Here is a 23,066-nt window from a genome sequence, read left to right as displayed (position 1 = left end):
CCCATTGTTGAGTTGTATTGTTGATTGTATGATTATAATTTGAAATTCATTTTCTGTAATACAAGCAAAACATTTTGAGGCATAATTAGAAGTGTTTTGTCATTAAATTTAGTATAAATAAACATTCTTTTGGACACTTTTCCTAATTTATATTGAATACCAACATATTTGGAATGATTTTTTAAAATCTAAATTGAATACCTCTTAATTTTAAGAATCCAAAAAAATCATTTAAAATCTTGATTGAATACACCCCTCTTAATGTTAGGGTCAATAGTTTACAGATTATGATTATTTTTTAACAGATTAAATTAAGTATAATAATTTAGTATAATAAATTATTATAGAAACCAGTTTACAGATTATGATTATATTTTTTTGGGGTGGAAACACTTCATGTTGGGGTCAATAGTTTGGACCAATATGTACCATCTGAATACAGCAGGTACCAAATTTACAAACATGTCTTCGTCAAAACAAGAGTATGTATCTGTCAACCTAAGTGTCACTTATCAGGAGCTGAATCTGGTAATTCTCTACTTTGGTCTTCAACTACAGCAGGATTTTCAGGTTGTGTTGGACTTGCAGTATTCCCAGGCGCTTTACCTGGCATCCGTGATGGAAAATCTCTAAACGTCAAAAAGCCTTGAAATTTCACACACAAACACACACACACACACATTATATCAACAAACAATAATTTAACTTACCGGACGCTGTGATCCTGGACAGAATGGATTTGACATATTGAATTTCTGCTTGGTGTGAACTAATTATTTTGGCCTGCCATAAATATAAACAAGTGACACTGTTTTAGTAAAAATGCTCCAAACTGCCAAAAATACGAGCACGGCATCCATTTATTCTTGGATAATCCTAGTTCAAATTATTCAAAAAATTACCATCTCAATATATGTCAATCCCATTACACGATCTATTTTAGCTTCGTGTCTTTTAAAGAATGGTTGCAGATGCTTTTTGTACAGAATCCTAGCACCCTGATGAAAGTAATGAGTTATGTCACCCACAAAAAAAATCAGTCAAATTGTTCAGAACACTAGTAAAATTTAGTAATATAAATATTGCATCTTAAAATTATACATGCTCGCACGACTCATAATTTTGTATGCAGATATTTGTGCAAAGATGTACCTGACTGCAATAATTTAAAAAGGGAAAAAGTCCATTCATATAAAGTTACAACTTAAACGTGCCAACATGAAATTAATAAAAAACCTAACTAATATGCAGGTGGACATTTCCTGATTCAGGCATGCAAGGTACTGACGGAGTCGGGTATATTTAGGACTTACTTGAGTATCTGGAAGTTGAAGCCAAATAAGAAATGCCAACTTCACATAATAGTATGACGGGAACCTGCACAAGTAGAGGATAAATTAGGTACACCAAAGAAAACGCGGTACATTCATTACAAACTCAGTGATCAGGTGTGCAAGGTTCCAGCATAAACTTTTTAACTCGATATGTCCTCAGGATCCTTTCCTAGTAATTGTGTAATCAACTAAGCAATGCATAAAACAATGAAGAATAAAGTATTTTCATCAGTAAATCTAAAGTCTTTTAAAATCCAAAAGTATTTGCATAATTATTTATGACATTGTCATTAATCGGCTTCTAGAATCACGTGAAGCTTCTGTTACCTACTTGTTTCTACAATTTAGTTATTTCCCTACTTGCAGCACTTCAAACTACACCAAGTGGCGGATGTACTCCTGTGCAGGGTGTGTCAAGTGATACCATTATTTTCATACAAAATGATTTTTTTACCTTGTACTAATTGGGCTTATGTCTTTGAGATGAACCGACATAATGCAATAAAAATTAACAGGCACAATTGTTTACTACTGAACTCAGAACATCAACGATTACAAAATATTAAGATGACAGCAGGACTTTCGAAAGGTCCAGGCACTCCTAGGGTATAATACAAATAAAAGAGATGACAATCACTTGATAGTTTCTTTTCCCCCAATTCTTTTCTCTTATCACTTCCCCTTTTGCTTCAATTCCCATTCTGCCCTTTGACTCTTGTTTGTTAACCTTAATTCCGCATTTACCTCTTTACCCCTCCGTTCTTTCTTTAATACGTTATTATATCGGGTGTTTCCCTAATTCATTACAGTCTTCAACTCCCAGTCTCTCCTTTATTTACTAAGTTATGCATAACAAGTTTCAGTTTTAATCTTCAAATTGTAGTTCCTAGTTAATCTCATATATAATAAAGTAATGAAATAATTAGAAACGTAGTTAATAAGTTTTTAGTGAAATTGTCAAACAGAGATACCATAATTTACCATTTTTTAAATTACACGCCGTTTATTTAATGTGCGGTTAAATAAGTATTCTAAGTAGTGTCATTAGTATTTTAGAAGTGAGCGATGAGACAACTCAAGTTCCCATGTTCATCATTCGATTCTTGCTCAATCCCGATATTTGTTTAGACAAATACTCATTCGTAAGGCATATAAGGCTAATTATTCAAAAAAACTGTAATTTTTAAACAATAAAATGATCAAATACATTCGTTCAATGTTATTTGTTATTACACGTGACACACCATTTTCAAACTTATGTATCCGCCCGATTGTGATTGTGATTCAACCATAACCAAGACTTCATTAGTTCATGCAAAGATGCCTTTATGACTCAAGAGAGGGGACTGCAAGATGCCATTTCCTACAACCACGGTACCATATGACAAAGAGAGGACTAATTCGGCACTTGAGTTATCAGACAAGAATTTAATGGCTCTATATTGTGGATCAAAAAATAAAATTAGGCCGTTCATTTCCATGGTCTTTTTGAGAGAAAAAAACTGAGATAACCAAGAAAATTCTCCAGCTGTATTAAAAAATTGGCGGCATGGATACAATGGGTGTCACTCTGAATTCTGCAAAAACTAGCGAAAATAATTTATCGTTTAATATTAATAACCTCTATTTCAATTTGTCCCTCTCCGCCTATAATGGACAGAAGCAGAGTGTGCTTATTATATGGTACATAATACCACAATAACATTAGCCTACTTCTTGTAGATTGATGTCAGGTTTTATGTCAACTCATGGCCCCCTCACAATTAAAAACATTTAGAATTATAGCATGATAAGTTAATTTCATATCAAATTTGACTAAAGCGTATCTGGCTATAGGCATTCACACAAGCACATAACATACAAATATATTTAGTAAAGAGTTCTGTACATGCATATAACATCCACCAAAAAAAATATCATCATCTATTCAAGAATGTAGTTTATTATCATTACAATCGCCTTCTAACGCTCCAAGATTTTTGGAACTGGAATGGGAAGTTTGACCAGAAGCAATAAGTTGCATCTAATTTATTGCAAGTGAAAGAAGGGTAATATACAAGGACTGAGAACTAGGGTACTTATGTCTTGCAAAGGCTAAACTGAGGAAAAAAATAAAAAAGCAAAGAGAAGAGATCAAGGTATAAACATAGAGATAAAGGTAGTGATGTCACAAGAAACGTCTGGAATCTAAGTATTATGTAGAGAGCATGTCTGAAGTGCAAAACTGGCTTTTCCTTATGAAGTGCATAACTGCAATCTTTGAGGCAATTGCAAAAGATTCAAGAAATGTACCAGGATAAGAGTTTGTCGGAGTAGACTTCAACAATACTGAAGGATCCATACACTGCAAAAGTGCGAAAAGAAAACCATCGGTTAAAATTTAAACAGATATTCATTAAAATGCTTTAAATATAATTATATTATTTTCAATGCAAATCTTATAAGGGTCCATCTATACAAGGCCCATATGTGCAAATCTCATATAGGAAATAAAATACCTAATAAACCAAACCCCATAAAGATAAGCCTAGCACAAATAAATTTAAAAACTATTTCGCCAACTGGACCCAGCATATAGTATATACGTAAATAAAATATATAATAATAAATATATAAATACTTCTTTTCAATTCTGTTCCCATCACACGGTCTTTAAATATGCATGTACAAAAAAATGAGTTCCAAGCTGCAATCACTCCATTGAGACATTAACCCTCTACCTCCCTCCGTCCCAACCGATTGACCCCCTCGCCTGTCCTCATAGGAAAACAGTGACCGACTGATCCATAAAATATGTCTCCAAGGCATTTCATCTTCCAACCACGGATGAAAAGGAAAAGCAGGCACACGAGTAAAACTCGCACAGAATCGCAAACAAATGCTTAGTGTAGCTATTAGGCTTAATATTGTTAGTACGGAACTTTTATAGCCTATAGATTTGTAAACACAAGTGTAAATCTCCAAATTTTAAGTTCATGGCCTAAACTGTGAGCAGATTTGAAGTTTCCCTCTCCTATCACTTGAAATCTCTATTAAATGCACTCTACTGAAGTGGATTCGAACTTTAATTCATGGATCATCAGATATCAGAAGTTCATATCTTAAATCTTAATTCTCTAAAATGCCTATTGTTCCTCAATTGCATCCATGGAAAACCTTACATCATACCTGAGACTCATTTATACACCAGAAATTCATGTTACTTGTTTGTTCTCTTTCTGCACTAATATCTAGAATTGGATTGCCTATTTACCTTTTTAAGTATACTTTCCAGGAATAAGTTACCACTTTACATTCAAGGATTTCTACAAGTTTGTTTCATGGAAAACAACCCCTCGCAGCTTTTCATTCGGTGTTAAATAATGTCAGGTGAGTAGAATTTGACTTGTCAACTATTACACAGATTCAGAGTATTGATCCTTATCAAATGTACCAGCTATGTTTAATTTCGTGCCACCTAATATACTTCAATCCGGTCAAGATACCGAAAATTTGACCACATGACATGGCACAGGTCATGGAAAGAGTAAAATAAAACATATCTATAATCTCCCATAAAGTCGCTTGAACACATGAATCCAAAGATTATTCATCAGAACACTCAATCATTTTATGATTCAACTCTGAAACTATTTAAATAGACATTCTTAGACTAAAGCACCGGATTAAATCCTAACTTGACGATACAATTCAATTGACATCTATTTCGGTATTTCCCAATAGATATCAACTACCAAAAACAAATAAGGAAACAATTATCTAGTCCTAATAAAACTAAACTGCTAATATTATTTCAATCAACTTGCTATACATTAAAACAAATGACCAAGAAGTTCTTTAATCTGTTCCACACATCAATTTTCCTTATTCAAGATTTTATAGAGTTTAAATTTTTTTCATTTTTTGAGTTTCTTAAAAGGAGCATTGAGTGATGGTCCCCCAAATTGTGCATTCCACACTTTCAGCCTATGAGCACCACCTCTGGAAATAGGTACCCATAAGATAGAACTTGGAAATTGTTGGTGGCTTTAGAGATTTATTCCATATCACATAACCATCACATACCAACACTGATTTCTCCTCATATTTGTACTCCACGATTCTTATGAATACTTCCTTACCCTGTTCAATTTCTTAGTTTACAGCATTACTAAATAGTTATTTCCGGAAAATAGAAAATCCAAAATTGACAATGCCGATATGGCATTCCTTTTCCACACCCCAATAACAGCTTCTACGGCAGATCATATTTGCTCAATAGAAGCGTATGGTAAAAGCATCACTAATTTATAAGCTAGGAACATGGATAACTGCTTTCGGGAAAAACCCGATAGAATATGTCCTTGGGAGATAGTTCGAATTTGGGGTCTTGTCACTTGTGCCTCCTTGTAATAAAGATAAACCGTCGCCGCCCATATTGCCCAACAACAATCTCAAACAAATTTATATTTTGTTAGACATACACACACAAACATATGTATATATTGCTGAATTAAGCAATCTTACTGCATGTTTCTTGATCAAATACAATTTTACTTAGTTCAGGGGTGTTATCCAACAAGTTAAACTGCAACTATTGTGAAAAAAATGTAATTATCATATGCATTTGCCCTCCTAAAGTTAAAAAAAATATTAATTTTGAAAACTTACCTCCTCGTCCACATTATAATCCGACATGGTTGGAGTTTGAATTCCCTGAGTATACTATATAACAGTAATAGAACTATTCAAGTTTACAAACTTAATTTTCTTTGATACTTTATTTTATCTCAAACATGCCGGATTACAATGTGGACAAGGAGTTAAGTTATTCAACACTACTATTTTAGTTTTTAATCAATTTCTTTCTTCTTTTTTGCTCAATATTTTGTTCATTTACTTTAGTAGGACACATAATTCTATCATTTTTTCACTACAACTGCAGTTTAACTTGTTCGATAGCACTCCTGAACTAAGCAAAGTTGTATTTCATTAAGAAGCATGCAGTAAGATTGCTAGATTTAACAATATATATTTGTTTGAGATTGTCGTTGCGCAATATGTGTGAAGACTATTATAGGTTATCTTTATTACAAGTAGACACAAGACCCCGAATTCAAATTATCTTCCCGGAACATAATTGGGCATAATTGTTTGAGGAAAAATATCGATCAGATTCTATCAAAAAAATCATTGTAGACATTCAGATGAAATAACACTATACTTCAACATAATTTCAATAGAACCTTTCAACAAACAAACAAGAGCCCTACATCATTAGTATGTAATTTAATTACCAAACATGTATAAGCTTTTTCCAACACTTTTTTTACAAGGCACCACAAAAGTTCCAACTTTGGGACATCTGGCTTTCCGGAAAAGAAGACGAAACCCGCTTTAAGGGGCTGTTTTTTTGTGGAAATTTTTTCCACTTCTATTTTATGTTTTTCTAAAATTTTCTAAAATTTTCATTTCTAAGAAAACAGTTGAGAACTGAGAAAATGTGTTCCAAATGTCAGTTTTCTATTTTCTTAAAAATATTAAATAAAATGACGAGATAATTTGAGTAAATATATAAAAGAGCAATTAATAAAATTATTTTAATGTTTCATAATTTAATTTTATATACATATTTCTTTAACATGTTTAAAATGACCTTTTTTAGATAAAATATAATTAAAGAGGACAAATAAAATATGAATAGGTTTAATAATGAATCTTTATAATTATAATTATATGACCCTAAATATATATACAATTTTGTAGCTTTTATTAGAAAATCCATTTAATAACTATATACAAAAATTTTGAAAATTTTTCTACAAAATAACTCATAACTAAGTTTTAGTCGGGAGTCTTTTCTTTATTATTAAACATATAAGTTATTAGTTATTAATAAAAGAGCAATTAATAAAATTATTTTAATGTTTCATAATTTAATTTTATATACATATTTCTTTAACATGTTTAAAATGACCTTTTTTAGATAAAATATAATTAAAGAGGACAAATAAAATATGAATAGGTTTAATAATGAATCTTTATAATTATATGACCCTAAATATATATACAATTTTGTAGCTTTTATTAGAAAATCCATTTAATAATTATATACAAAAATTTTGAAAATTTTTCTACAAAATAACTCATAACTAAGTTTTAGTCGGGAGTCTTTTCTTTATTATTAAACATATAAGTTATTAGTTATTATATTATTAATAAGTTCTCTCATATAATGTAAATAGTAATATTAAAAAAATTGTGTAATTATTATTCTAATCAAACTAATAATATAATTGTTAAATTAAACTATTTTGAATTTTTTTTATTACAAATATGTAATATGTATTATACTTTTTAATTTAAAAATATGATATTATAGTGTTGAAAATTTATAAGCTGCATAAGTTAAGTTAGTAGTATATTAGTTGTTTACTCTGTTAATTTCTTTTGTTAACTTTCTAAGTAAACTTACAAAATTGTTAATTAACCGTATAAAGTTAAAAATGATAAAAATATAAAAATGTTTATGTTTGGTAGGAATCTATCTTAGGTGTTTAACTATGAGTTGTGTTTTTTTTACTTTTCTAGGTTTAGAAAACATCAAAATGTTGTTTTCCATACTTTTCATATCTGTAGTTATAATTTGGAAAACACGGAAAACCGTGTTTTCTATTTTTCCAGTTTTTTGTTTTGAAAATTTTGCATTTCAACATGTTTTTTGTTTTTCTAGTTTTCTTAGAAATTTTTTTTGGAAAACAGTTGAAATAAACATGCCCTAATAGCTTCGGGACAGTAATACGTAGCAGCACTAAGTTTCTGATGCGGAGAAAATAAACTAAGAAAAGAAATCACTAAATTTGTTAATTATAATTTACTATTTATTAAGATCGATTTGTTTATCCTATGCCACAAAGGCACAGTTATCTACATGCCTACTTTTTAGGTATTTAGCCAAAAAAAAAGGATAATGACTAAAAGCCTGTATAAGTGATTTCACTTTATTAACTGCCAAATTAAAATATTTTATTTAACACTTGTTAAATTTTTTTATTAAAAATGTATATTAACCTTCACTATATATAATTCTTTTTCTGAAAGAAGTAAAATTCTAGTTTAATTGTATATATAATAATTTAATGTATATTTAAAAATTATGTACGTCAACTAAAAATCTGATTTTAATTTATAGAGGACATATAAAAATAAAAAATAACTAAAAATAAATAATATTATTATTTAAAATAGAAAATAAAAATTATTGTTAAATACATTATTATATATTCTAAAATAAATTTATACATTGTAAAAATATTATATGGTATAAAATATTTTAAAATGTATGCACACATTAAATTAAATGAAATTCATAGTAATGAAAAAACCACTACACACAACCATATCTTACTTTTCATAAGTCATCTATTATTAAACGAACTGATTTTAAGAATAATGGTCCTCACATTCTATTAAACATAAAAAAAGTTTTCTAATAACTATTACTTAAAAAGGAACGTAACTAATTCCTCACTATGTTCATGCCTTGTCAAGTAATTTTCTAGTTTTTTGAATGTTTTTGTGATTTTCTAGGTTTATAGATGCAGAAAACAGTAAATCAAGGATAGAAACAAATAATTGACGATAGATTAGAATAGAAACAAGCAAGAGATTGATAGTTTTAGAGAGAGAATAGACCTAGAGAGAGATCAGGTTAGAGAGAGAAATAAATAACAGAATTTAGAGAGAGAAGACTTGGTGGAAAAGATATTCCATTTTCTGAATATTGATCATACATCCTCTCAATTACAAGGATTTCCCCTCTATTTATACTACATATTTAAAAACAAGACAAAGACCATACTACCCCCTTTACTACTATTATCCTACTAATACAGTATTACTGCTAGTTACTAGGCCTTCCTTCCTGACATTCTTCCTCCCTTGAATAAATCCATGTCCTCATGGATCAACAACAAAGTCTGGAAAATTGAGTTTGAGTAACTCCTCATCCTCCCAAGTAGCCTCATCCACACTGCACCCTTTCCACTGAATAAGCACCTGATAGAACACCTTATGATCCTTAACTAGTCTTCTGCTGTCCAGTTTTCTCAAAGGGCTGAGTTTAAATGTTCCCTGTGCATTGACCCAAGGTAGTTGCCTATGCACTTTTGATTGACCCACAGCTTTCTTCAACTGAGATACATGAAACACAGGATGCACCCTGGAAGTAGGTGGTAAGTTCAGTCTATAAGCAACATTGCCTATCTTCTCCAATACTTCATATGGTCCAAAGAATTTGGCTGACAATTTAAGGTTCTTCCTTACAGCCACAGTGATTTGCCTATAGGCCTAGAGAGAGATCAGGTTAGAGAGAGAAATAAATAACAGAATTTAGAGAGAGAAGACTTGGTGGAAAAGATATTCCATTTTCTGAATATTGATCATACATCCTCTCAATTACAAGGATTTCCCCTCTATTTATACTACATATTTAAAAACAAGACAAAGACCATACTACCCCCTTTACTACTATTATCCTACTAATACAGTATTACTGCTAGTTACTAGGCCTTCCTTCCTGACATTCTTCCTCCCTTGAATAAATCCATGTCCTCATGGATCAACAACAAAGTCTGGAAAATTGAGTTTGAGTAACTCCTCATCCTCCCAAGTAGCCTCATCCACACTGCACCCTTTCCACTGAATAAGCACCTGATAGAACACCTTATGATCCTTAACTAGTCTTCTGCTGTCCAGTTTTCTCAAAGGGCTGAGTTTAAATGTTCCCTGTGCATTGACCCAAGGTAGTTGCCTATGCACTTTTGATTGACCCACAGCTTTCTTCAACTGAGATACATGAAACACAGGATGCACCCTGGAAGTAGGTGGTAAGTTCAGTCTATAAGCAACATTGCCTATCTTCTCCAATACTTCATATGGTCCAAAGAATTTGGCTGACAATTTAAGGTTCTTCCTTACAGCCACAGTGATTTGCCTATAGGGCTGCAACTTCAAGTAAACCCAATTCCCAATGGCAAACTCCCTTTCTGACTTGTTCTTGTCAGCATAGGTTTTCATCCTGGCCTGGGCAGCTTCCAGAATCTCCTTTAGTGTAGTCCATTGTTGCTGCTTTATGTTCAACATTGCTTCTACTGAAGAAGTATTTGTATACACTCTATCCTGACCTGGCAAGTGCCTTGGTTTGACACCATAGACAATCTGGAAAGGAGAAGACTGTAGAGTGGTATGATAAGTGGTATTGGACCACCAATCTGCAACAGATAGCCAAGTGGACCAGTTCTTGGGAATTTGGCTGGTCATGCTTCTCAGATACTGTTCCAAACATTGGTTCACCCTTTCTGTACGCCATCAGATTGGGGATGATAGGCTGTACTCATACATAACTTTGTGCCACAGATCTTGAACAAGTCTCGCCAGAATTCACTTAGAAATAAGCTGTCTCTGTCACTTACAATAGATTCTGGAAGACCATGCAGCCTATATATGTGGTCAAAGAAGGTATGAGCCAGGCTTTTAGCTGATATAGGGTGCTGCAGAGCTAGGAAGTGTGCATATCTGCTAAACCTGTCTACCACCACCCAAATAACCTCAAATCCCTGTGACTTAGGGAGGCCTGTGATAAAATCCATTGCAATATCTCTCCAAGGCATCTGAGGTATTGCCAAAGGTTGCAGAAGGCAATGTTTCTTGATGTTTTCTCCTTTCACTTCTTGGCAAACTCCACATTCTCTAACCCACCTTCCTACATCCTGTTTAAGTGTTGACCAAGAAAAATATTCTTCAATTCTTCTTATTGTGGCCTTAATTCCAGAGTGGCCCCCAATTCCAATACTATGCAATTCTTCAAATATTTGCCTCCCTAAACTTCCTTGGCTACCAATCACCCATCTGCCCTGATATTGTAGAAGCCCTTGAGTAAGTAGTATTGCCTTGGACCATATTTATCAACTGCCACTTCAGCAATAATTCCCTGCACTTCCATGTCTCCAGAATAAGTGTTTATGATCTGTTCCATCCATAATGGAACTATGGCTGTAAACTGATTACTACAACCTTCCAATTTCAGTTGTGAGTATCACCACCTTGCCTTGCCATATAAATTGTAAGGTATGAGTGTCGTAGTTGCAAGTAAGCTCCCCCAATTGAGATAACCATTTGACACCTAATATTATATCCCAATCCTGTAAATCAGCCACTACTACATCATCCTGAAACTCTAACCCATTCAGTTTCCACATAAACTTCTCACAAATACCCTCACTCACCAATTTGTTTCCATCTGGAAGCTTGATCTCCAAATTCTATGAATGCACCACTGAAAGACCCAAATCCTCTGTGCCAGCAGCCGCGGTAATACAGAGGATGCAAGCGTTATCCGGAATGATTGGGCGTAAAGCGTCTGTAGGTGGCTTTTTAAGTCCGCCATCAAATCCCAGGGCTCAACCCTGGACACCTTTTGCTTATTAAGTTGATAGTACTTCCTCCATCAATAAGAAGTTTAACAACTCTATTGTTGAAACTTCCTTTGAACTGTAGTGGTGTTTTCAATTTTTGCTTCTGAACACTCACAGCTGCCAGCACCACTCCTTCTTGACCACTTTCCTCAACATCTTCAGGATACACATCATATCTGGCCTCTTCTTCATATTCTAGCGCTTCTTCAACTTTTTCTGCTATCATTAAAAAATTCCGAGGCTTCTTGCATTCATGACCCTTGCTAAATTTTTCATCACAATAATAGCATACCCCTTTTGTCTTCTTTCTTCTCTTTGTGTATAAGTCAAGGGCTTAGGTTTTGAACTGATTGCGTCAGGTATCTTGTTTTGAATTAGTACAGAGCCTTGTCCAGCAATGTTCACTCCAGTACTTGAAATTCCTGATTTTGAGTTATACTGAGAGCTTGTGTTGGCCTTGTAGCTGGTTCCAGTATTGTACTTCCTTGGCTGAGAATTGAGCGTCTGTTCATAATATCTAGCCACCTTAAGAGCCTGGGATAAAGAACTTGGTTCTAGCAACCTTATCATTCCTTTGATATCACCTTGTAGAACAACAACAAAGTTCTCCAAGAAATATTCTGAAGTCAAACTAGGAATCTTCTGTAGTAGTTGACCTCTGCATCTTTCAAATTCATCATAGTATTCTTCAACTGATTTTGTCTGTTGTAGTTTCTTAAATTTCTCAAACACTAGGTCAGTATCCAGTTCTCCAAATCTGGAGGTGAAAGCTTCTGAAAACTCCAACCAGTTGATTCCAGTTTTTCCTATCATGAAGGACTTATACCATGATCTAGGCACCCCTGACAGATGCATTGCTGCTATGACAGCTCTCCTCCTATCAGGCACATCATATATGCTGAAATATTCCTCACAATTTCTTAACCATTCCATAGAATCAGATCCTTCTTTATATACTGGAAATGACAACTTAAGGTGCTTCAAGCTCTGGCTATCATTGAAATTCTCCTTCAATACTTCTGTCTCTTTTGGATCATCATCCATCTGGTGTTGGTGGTGGAACAACCTTTGTCTTTTTGAAGCTGCATGGTATGGATCCTTGAATAATCCTAACCTATAAGTTCTAGGAGAAATGTTTTCCTTATAATCTCCATCCTCTTTACCTCCATAAATTTCATCTCTAAGCACATTTCCTTTGCCTCTGTTCAATCCTACTATTAGCTTCTCAAATTGCTCCTGCAGCCTATTAAGCTTCTCATCAGTTCCAGCCAATTGATTCTGAAACTCCTGTTGGAACATCTCCAGAGTTCCTTGAGTTGAACTCTCAGGTACCTCATTAACATCTCCAGAGTTCCTTGAGTTGAACTCTCAGGTACCTCATTACTCCAGTAATAACTAATCTCTCCTCCACAATTAATCAAACACCTTGTAGGCACTACTCCAAAATCATTTCTATATCTCCTCAGCACAACAGTAGACAACCGATACTCCAAAACAACTCAACAACAATCACAATTCACTGATAGTACTGTTTCTATAAGCACTGCACCTCTTCTACTTTGACACAACAGTATATACCTCTCAGACAGATTATCTACTACTGACAGAAATCAAACAGTATGCTACCTTCTATTTTTGAACTTTTTCTCAATAAACTCAACTGTAATCTACTTAAAACAAGCAAACGAGCACATATCTATTTCAACAGCTTTACAACTAACTACTAATAGCAGTAAAACAACAGATCTGAGAAAAACTTAAGAACAGAGCACCTGAACTGATTGAGCAGATCTCTGAGATTACATATGCGATTGTTGTGATTCTAAACTCGCACAACTCGCCTGGAGATGCACAACACAGAGGAAGCAACAGGAGATCGAAAACAACAGCTCTGATACCAATTTGTCATGCTTTGACAAGTAATTTTCTAGTTTTTTAAATGTTTTTGTGATTTTCTAGGTTTATAGATGCAGAAAACAGTAAATCAAGGATAGAAACAGATAACTGAAGGTAGATTAGAAGAGAAACAAGCAAGAGATTGATAGTTTTAGAGAGAGAATAGACCTAGAGAGAGAGATCAGGTTAGAGAGAGAAAGAAATAACAGAATTTAGAGAGAGAGAAGACTTGGTGGAAAAGATATTCCATTTTCTGAATATGGATCATACATCCTCTCAATTACAAGGCTTTCCCTCTATTTATACTACTTCATATTTAAAAACAAGACAAAGACCATACTACCCCCTTTACTACTATTATCTTACTAATACAGTATTACTGCTAGTTACTAGGCCTTCCTTCCTGACATTAGACTACTTATCCACATTTTAACATGGTACGAACTATTGTGCAACCGACGATCGATTATATATGAGGAACTGGCTCCCTACCAATTATACGACAAAATAAAAAAGTGCCAAGATGCATCAAGCAAAGCTATAAATTGTGCATTTCCTACTAGAGCCTTAAGTTTTAAATGGAATAAATTTGTCTCAATATCATTAAAGTCTAATACTATTAAACACGCTTGGATGGACAAGTTGACACCCTCACGTAAATGTCATCTCCCTTATAGTCCACATTTTTTTATAATGCTTCAATGAAAACAAATTATCAATTATATCTAAACTACCATTAGATTAATTTATTCATCAATTTTTAGGTCATTCTATCATACATGTCCTTTCAAATGGAATCTTGTTTGAGGTTTCAGAATTTCTTTATTTTAAAACTCAAGCTCAATTTTATTTCAAGTATAATGACATATATGTCCTACATCAACTTTCGACATCTTTGTTGGAATTAGTTTAATACAACCAAGTCACTATAAAAATATGTTAGTTATTTAGTTCACTTTAATATTCTTTTATACTCAAATTCTAATTCTACAAATAAATCATTATACCATTTACACCTTGAATTGATCTCCACTAATTATGAAACTATGGATAAACTCTAAAATCAAATCTAAACTAACCTCAAGATTTCATGGCAAATGATAACTCGATATCAATAATGGTTGAAGTTCTATATGTAGACATTTTATTATATAATATTTTCCAATTTGTCATGATTGGAGATGATTTTTATAGTTACATAATGTATGACTGATTTTTAAAGACATTGAAATTAGGGGCTGCAACTGCAAATTCCGGAAACGACTATGGAATTTTTTCCAAATTTCAAAATTTAGTGACTTGTCTAATAATATCATAAACTTTACTTCATGGGCTTAAAAGTTAAAGTAGTGTGAATGTGGGACTGAAATATAGTTTCACCTTCTTCTCTTCTTGTCCTTTGCTTAATCTTTTTTTCTAAATCCCGGACCGACTTGTTGGTTACACTACTTGGAGTTGCAATCAGATGGGCAGTGATGAATCGTTCATGTGCATGATAGGGAACAATAGTTTTGCTATATATTAAAAAAATTAATAGACATGTGGTTCAGTAATGACAATTCTTATCTTACTATAAAATTGCACTTTAGGCTGCCTCGATTGGGGCTTAATTCTTCAACAAAATTAACAAATTGGTGAATCTAGAAATAAATTGGAAGAAAATAGGTTAATCAAAAGTACAATAAACTTTGGCCCTCGATACCACTTGATGTAGGGTACATATGAGAAATGGTATGACACGTGATAAACACACATGACGTAGGATATGTACAAGATCTTGCACATTTACCCTCTATAAACTTATGAGATTACAATCCTCCATTAGACATACTACAACTTAAACACCAAAAATAATCCCAATCACATGAAAAAATCATTATTGATGTCGATTTCCTGACAATAACAGCTGCTGTTATCAGATATGTAAACATTAATCTAGTTCTTATATAGTTATATATCTGAACCCTAAACTAAATTACAATTATTAAATCTCAGGAGATACTTATGTGGTCACATACTTGTGGTTTTGGATATGATTTATTAGATATGTAAACATTCATCTAGTTCTTATATATTTTTATATAATCAATAATTAGTTTCTTCAGTTTGCTCTGCATAAATGAGTGGGACATTGTCTTCATGAAAAAGTAGGTGATGCCTACAGGTTTCAAAATTCTCAGAAAAAGTAAATTATCAGAAGTTTACTAAATTAAACAGTTATGCTTACAAACTGTAGATCATCTCAGATATTATTATCATGGAATTTCATCGGGACAAAACTTAAGTACTTAGTGCTTGTGGCCATGTCTGATTGTTTATGGGAAAATTATGATAAATGAAGTATGTGATATAACATAAGCTATATTACTGTTCGATAAAGATGAGGTTGGAAGAAACCTGCCCAATATAAAAGCCACTTTTGCTGATCTTGTGGAGTCCCTCTCTCAATAGCCTTGACCGAAGAATAAACCGGTACCACAATTCCAACAGAACAACTGCACATGTAAAATAATTAAGAAATATAACAGGGATAACTCAGTAAAACAGGACAATTATGTGTTTGAAATGAATCAGAAATTTTCTCCACTTCAATTCTTCTCTCCCGGAGTTACATTTGTGAATTCTAAGACGTTAATGAGCATGCAAAACATTAAGCACCTACCAAGCTGTTCGCATCACAATAGTAGAATTAAGTGGCGAGAGAAGCAAACGCAATCCTACCTGCATCCAAAGAATCATAAGGTAATATAATTATTCTCGAACTGACATACACAAGATCCTTGCTTCTGAAACAACAAAAGCAAATTAAACAAAGTTTTCAATAGTACCCCAGGATATTTATCATGTCAAAAAATTGCACTACAGGATCGTCAAGATTACCACCAGCACCTCCAACTCAGGCCAACAAAAATCAGATTTTATATGCCTAAAACTCTTAATTGTTAAACCAAGATTTAAATGCTTAAGTTATAGTCAATCTCTACTATATCTACGTCTACTGTACACTTCCATTTAGCTTAATTCGTAGCAATTTCAGAGCCGTTAAAGAGTACAATTAAGTTGAAATGTACCTACACAACAGTTAACATCTATTTCGTCTCCTCAAACAGAAAATACAGAGACAATCCTCCAGTTCAGATTCTCAGTAAAAAAAATCAACAAAATTCACACAAAAACACATCATAGTAACAGGCAGCGTAAATAAGTCAATGAACTAATTTCAGCCACATTTGCGATTCTTTCTACATATCAGACAATCATAATATTACGCCTCATTCAAAATCAGCGTATCCATGATATATGTAATTTACTATAATTTCACATTAATAGGCTAATAATCGAATTAACAGATTAGTAATCATAAATATTGAAAACCTAAGCTATCTCTACAATAAAAACATACATAAAAATAGGCCTGTATATAAATACTCATATTTATATTAAATATCGATTTAAATTAAGAATTACCTCGCCTGCGATGCTTGATCCGAGTAAATCCATAAGAAAGTAATTGAGATTCAATAGTTAGAAGTATACTATTAGGTATATATAAAGGGGTTTTCAATATAAATCAGTCACTTTTGTAATGATGCAGATTTTTGGTCCGTTGAAGCGAGAGAAAAGAGGCAAGGCAACTGTAAATTTTGCAGCTCGAGTGCTGTTTTTTTAATTTCTATCCGTTCATTTATATTCCTTTTCAAATGATCGTTTTTAAGTATCAGATAAAACTAGCTTTATAGTCCGTGCATGGGTATTTCACGAGACATGTTATATATTACGTGAATTTATCTTATTTTTACTGTAATTATTCACGATATATTTATGTTGCTTTCTGATAAATTAATTAACTAAATATCTTTCTTTATGAAATTGAGATTAATGATATAATTAACATGTTTTTTCTCAAAATAAATTGAATTTACGGCAAAAAAAATAAAATATACGATTAAAATATAATACAAATGAAAGCACACATTTATCATAAAAATAATTACAACTCATAAGAATGAAATATTATGGAGTTAATTAAAGAGTAACTACAATTGTTTATATGATACAATTCATGATACAATAAATATGAGATAATTCTTACTTTCCTTAGCATAAAATGTAATTATTGAATATGAAAGCCGACATATTAAATATAATACTGTACAATTGACAATATGAATACATTTTCCAATATAATTCGTTTTTTATGATAAATATATTAATAATTTGGTCAGTAATTCATGGTGATAAAAATTGAAAATTGGAATAAATCAGTTGAAACACTGATTTGCGATTTATCAAAAATCGGAAATTTATCGGAATGTTAAATCGAAACAAAATTGGACATATTTTTATGTATTTTAAAATATATAAGTAAAATGATTATACTTGAGATGTGTGCATGATTCATTAAAATAATAAGAATCTTAATAATCTTTACTACCTTCTCTTCATTTTTCTTGTCTTCTTCTCTTGTCATGTGCTTGATTCATTGAATTTTGACCGAAAAATTACCGCCGGAAAATGGCAAAAATATTTTATGCTCCGCTTTTGCTCTATAATATCATTTGGCTGCCTTCCAGCAATTTATCGACGAAATTGCTGATTTTGGTAATACTGCAGTAATCTTATAAATATTTTATTTATACCTATAAAAAATCTTTAAACCGGTTAATATAAGAAATATAATTCATCTTACTATTATAAAACATTGTTGTAACCGCAATGAGTTTGATATTTTAATATTTTATCACATATATTCAAAATCTTTAAACCAATATTCGTTTATATTCGATTTGGTCATATAATAAGATCTTAATTTCATTATAAAACCCCATCATAACCACTCTTTTATATTTCTTATATTTCTTGGGTTTACTGCTTGATACACTAACATTGTTGTTTTCAGATTAGCTAACATATTAAATTTGTTTGTTGAAAATAAAATTTATTTTATACAACTATTCAAAAAAATAAGAATTTAGTATATATAGGAAAATATGATTAAATTTTATATATCTAATTAGAGGTTGTTAATATTCAATAATAAATAGTTATATATATAAAATTATTAATATAAATGAGTTAGGTATAATTGACATATGTTATTAAATATGATAATTATTGGTATTTATTAATATGAAGTAATAACGACTTAGGTGTAATTAATACATCATATTAAATTTGATAATTATTTATATATATTAATGAGGGGTAATTTAGTAATTTTAAGTGAAATAAAATGTCTCATCCAACCCCCTATTTGCTCTATTATATATATAATATAATAGATGGGAGCTACAATTCGTAAAGCCATTTAAAATTAATTGAAAAATCGGGGATTAATAGAAAGAATTAATTATCGTAAAAATAAGATATATTTTAATTTTAAAATTTTATTTAATATATTTTTATGATTGTATTATTTATTTATTAACAAGTATATATTTATTATATCATAAATTTTATAATTATTTATATTTAATTAATTTAATATTTTTAATATAAATTGATTACTCTGACAAAAACATTTACTACAATTAATCGAATTTCAAACTCAAATCAATCGTATACCTCGTAAAAGAGATTAGTCGGTGTTATGGATAAAAAACTAGGTTACAACTATTACGATATTTAATACTAGGGTTTCGAGAGCTCAAAGCCTTTAATGGCTGCGCTTGTGTTTCGTATATTAAATCTGTCTTCACAAGATGCCTATGTATCTCTCCGAGTATAGAGAATCAAGCCAAAACGTAGTTCTGAATGATGGGGTAAGACCCTTTATATGGATGTTGTATATCCATGAATTGGACTAGGGTTAGGAGACTTGATGAATAAGTCTCCGTTTCAGAATGAACTTTGGAATCCTAAAACTTAGGAAGCAGATTTATTGTGGGTTTAGGTGCCTTGGAGGCTACTCAATAAAGAATTGTATCCTTTATTGAACACATTTAATTAGTTGTTATTTTGTCCTATTTATTAATTACGAAATTAATAAACAGTTGTGACTTCGGGCCTCATTAATTGGGCTTTGTTATTGGACCGTATTAGGTCTAATCAATTCAACATTTATTATGTCTCTAGGCTATTTTCAAGCCCATATTATTTGCCCCCAACTTTTGCGAAACCTGGTAAAGATTTCGTTGAAGTTAAATTCATACCTTTTCTGACTATCGTTTTTATCATAAAGTGTGGAGCGACCTACACATTTACAACGATTCTCCTTTTAGGATACATCCCCGTAAGCTTCCATAATATTCCAGGATTTTTTGGTACCTTATGGTATTTTTCATAATTTTCCCTAATTTTTCAGGAATATTTCAGTACTCACATGTATTTTTTAAGATTTTTTAATAATTTATCAAAAAACATTACGCCCAAAAATATTTTTTTAGAAATTATTTCCCGATTTTCAGATTTTTTGAGATTTTTTCCTTTATTTTTCCCTATTTTTTGAAAAAAGTCAGTTTTTTTAATTTTTAACCTATTTTCGAATTAATTAAATAAACAAAAAATAGGTTGTTAGACATAGTACATCCTAGGTGTGGGTTACCCCCGCCTAGGAGACAGGTTGTGAACCACGCCTAGGAATAATTCATCTTAATTAAGCGTGGTTTGACTTTACACAGTTACAATACATCCTAGGTGTGAGTTACTCCCGCATGGGAGACATGGTTTGAACCACGCCTAGGAATTGTGTCTCCTAGACGTGATTTGACCTATAAAGATTCAATAAATCCTAGTGGGTTACCCCCGCCTAGGAGATATAGTTTGAACCACGCCTATAAATTGTGTCTCCTGGATGTGGTTTGACCTCCAAAGCTTTAATAAATCCTAGGTGTGGGTTACCCCCGCCTAAGAGACGTGGTTGAACCACGCCTAGAAATTATGTCTCCTAGACGTGGTTTGACCTCCAAAGCTTCACTAAATTCTAGGCGTGGGTTACCCCTGCCTAGGAGACATGGCTGAACCACGCCTAGGAATTGTGTCTCCAAGACGTGGTTTGACCTCCAAGGTTTCTCCTTTCCTTTTTTATAATGAAATAGGATTTTTCACAAATCCTGGGTATAATTCAATTAAAAATTTTCTCCCTTGCTTTTTTGGTATGGAACATTCTAGAGTTCTCTCAAATTTGGTAGAATATTCTAAATTTTGAATTTTGAGGGCTTCCCGCCCTAGATGCCAGCAAGCCCAAGTTTTCGGCTTAATTACCTCCTATAGCCGGTTGAGTGACTGGTTGATGAGGCTATATAAGGGGTAGAGTGTGAGTTCATTTCTCACACTTCAATTCAAATAAACTTACTCCACAAAAATTTCTCTCTCAACTCTTTTCCACCATAAGGTAATTTTTGGCACACCGCACCACCGTAATCCTCACTATTTTCTAGCTTTATTTGAAGATTCCATTTGAATTATCTTCTTCTTCCACCACTCTTCAAAGTTTTCTGGGTTTCAAGCGTTATTCGCAAGAATATCAATGGCAAATTCTGACTCTTCCCTTTCTCAATCTTCTCAAGCCGCTTCTCGTCCTTCTAGGGCCAACCTGTCAATATAATCATCATTCTCGTGTATTATAGGTGTTATTTATTAGTTGATTAGTATGTATATAGCTGTTAATTATTAGCTGTAAATCTCTGACTTTTACCAGCTGTATTAGGCTTGATTTAGGATGATATCATGGGATATGATAGGATGATAATAGGGGATTCTGTAGGCTGATTTCCAGACATATTTAGTGGGATCTGCTAGCTGATTTATGGCTCTAATTAACTCAGTTGTACCTATAATTACAAGAGCTTGTTGTAAACATTTTTATTTAGAAAATATAAGCATTTCTACACATCTTTGTCATGATATCAGAGCTGATTATTTAAAATCTGCTTATGAACTTCTTGTTCTGCTTCATAATCAGTGTTTTTGTTTTAGTCTGACCTTCTTGGAATTCATCTCTTGGTTCTTATTTCTTCTCGAACCATGTCATTGGAGCAGTTTAACACCTTTCTTATTCGTTTTAATGGGAAGAACTACTCTTCTTGGTCTTTCCAATTTGAAATTCTTCTCAAGGGAAAAGAATTATGGGGCTACGTTGATGGAACGATTTCTACACCTAACACCAAAGAATAGGAGGAACTTGCGAAGTGGAAGGCGAATGATGCTTATATTATATCTTGGATTCTTGGGAGTATGGAACCCTCCATGATTCTCAATCTCAGGTATAAGACTTCTAAAGATATGTGAGGTTACTTGAAGAAAGTTTACGACCAAAGCAACGCTGTCCGAAATTTTCACTAGAGCTTGAGTTGGGACAACTCAGTCAACGAAGCTTGAGGATTTAAGAGTTTTATTCTTCTTTAAGAATTTATGGAATGAATACACTGATATTGTGTATGAGAGTGTTACTGCTGATGGACTGGCTGATGTCCAAAGTGTACATGAGACGAGCAACGTGATCAATATTTAATGAAACAACGGGGAGATTTTGAACCGGTGAGGTCCAACCTAATTAATAGGATTTAAGTTCCTTCAATTGATACTTACATAGGTGAGCTTTTTGAGGAAGAACATCGGCTCGTGACACAAAATTTCGTCGATTAGAAAGTACTTCATGTTGCATATGTTGCCCGAGGAAATCATAGAGGTGGAAAAGATATGAGTAATGTCCAATGCTACAGTTGCAAAAGATTTGGACATGTTGCTACTAATTGCACTAAAAAGTTATGCAATTATTACAAAAAAAGCAGGGCACATCATTAAGATTGTCCAATCCGGCCACCAAGAAAGTCTGAAACTGCCTATAATGTCTCTGTTGGACCCTCAAATGCTTCTAACTTTGGTCAGTCATCTGTACTCCTGAAATGATCCAATAGATGATAGTTAATGCATTTTAACTTTAGGAATTCCAGGTAACTAAAACTCTGCTCATAAGCCTTGGTATTTTGATTCCGTTGCTTCAAATCACATGACTAGCACAACGGTACCCCTAAATAATGTTCAAAATTATTAAAGGGATCTTCATATTCAAACCGCTGATGGTAACTCTTTACCTGTAACTGCTGTTGGTAATATTTCATCCTCTCTGAATACAGTTTTTTTGTCCCCAAAGTTGTCTATTAATCTTATATCTGTTGGCCAGTTACTTGATAACAATTATGCGGTTCAATTTTCAAATTCTAGTTATTTTATGCAGGATCAAGTGTCGGGGAAGATGATCATGAAGGGGCCTAAAGTGGGACGTCTCTTTCCTTTACTCCCATCATCTTCTTTAGTGTCAAAATATATTTCTTGTAATGCCGCTGATTGTAATAATCAAGTGTGGCATAAACGGTTAGGACATCCAAATTCTCATGTTCTTAGTATCTTACTTAAATCTGGTTTGCTTGGAAATAGAGCT

General features: G+C 32.6%; 1 protein-coding gene across 1 annotated transcript; it reads right to left on the bottom strand.

Moving 5' to 3' along the window:
* Positions 1 to 311: 311 nt before the first annotated feature.
* On the bottom strand, positions 312 to 17,368 carry LOC141717850 (HVA22-like protein k). Its single transcript, XM_074520061.1, has 8 exons — positions 17,153 to 17,368; positions 16,347 to 16,405; positions 16,082 to 16,179; positions 3,627 to 3,678; positions 1,314 to 1,377; positions 903 to 998; positions 711 to 783; positions 312 to 606 (listed from the first exon to the last, which is right to left on the bottom strand). The coding sequence occupies exons 1-8, from the start codon at positions 17,183 to 17,185 to the stop codon at positions 506 to 508; spliced, it is 576 nt and encodes a 191-aa protein (XP_074376162.1). The 5' UTR covers positions 17,186 to 17,368; the 3' UTR covers positions 312 to 505.
* Positions 17,369 to 23,066: the final 5,698 nt, after the last annotated feature.

This window comes from Apium graveolens, chromosome 4 (assembly GCF_009905375.1).
Source record: "Apium graveolens cultivar Ventura chromosome 4, ASM990537v1, whole genome shotgun sequence".
Classification (NCBI taxonomy): domain Eukaryota; kingdom Viridiplantae; phylum Streptophyta; class Magnoliopsida; order Apiales; family Apiaceae; genus Apium; species Apium graveolens.
The sequence above is the reverse complement of the archived record's forward strand: the minus strand, read 5'-3'. Positions and strand labels throughout refer to the sequence as shown.

What these genes read in the sequence shown, in the direction of transcription:
- LOC141717850 (XM_074520061.1), bottom strand. Translation starts at nt 17,185, where the DNA reads ATGGATTTACTCGGATCAAGCATCGCAGGCGAG. An exon ending in GATCAAGCATCGCAGGCGAG is followed by an intron (nt 16,406 to 17,152) that starts GTAATTCTTAAT and finishes CTTTGGATGCAG; the next exon opens with GTAGGATTGCGTTTGCTTCT. An exon ending in TCCGACAAACTCTTATCCTG is followed by an intron (nt 1,378 to 3,626) that starts GTACATTTCTTG and finishes CTACTTGTGCAG; the next exon opens with GTTCCCGTCATACTATTATG.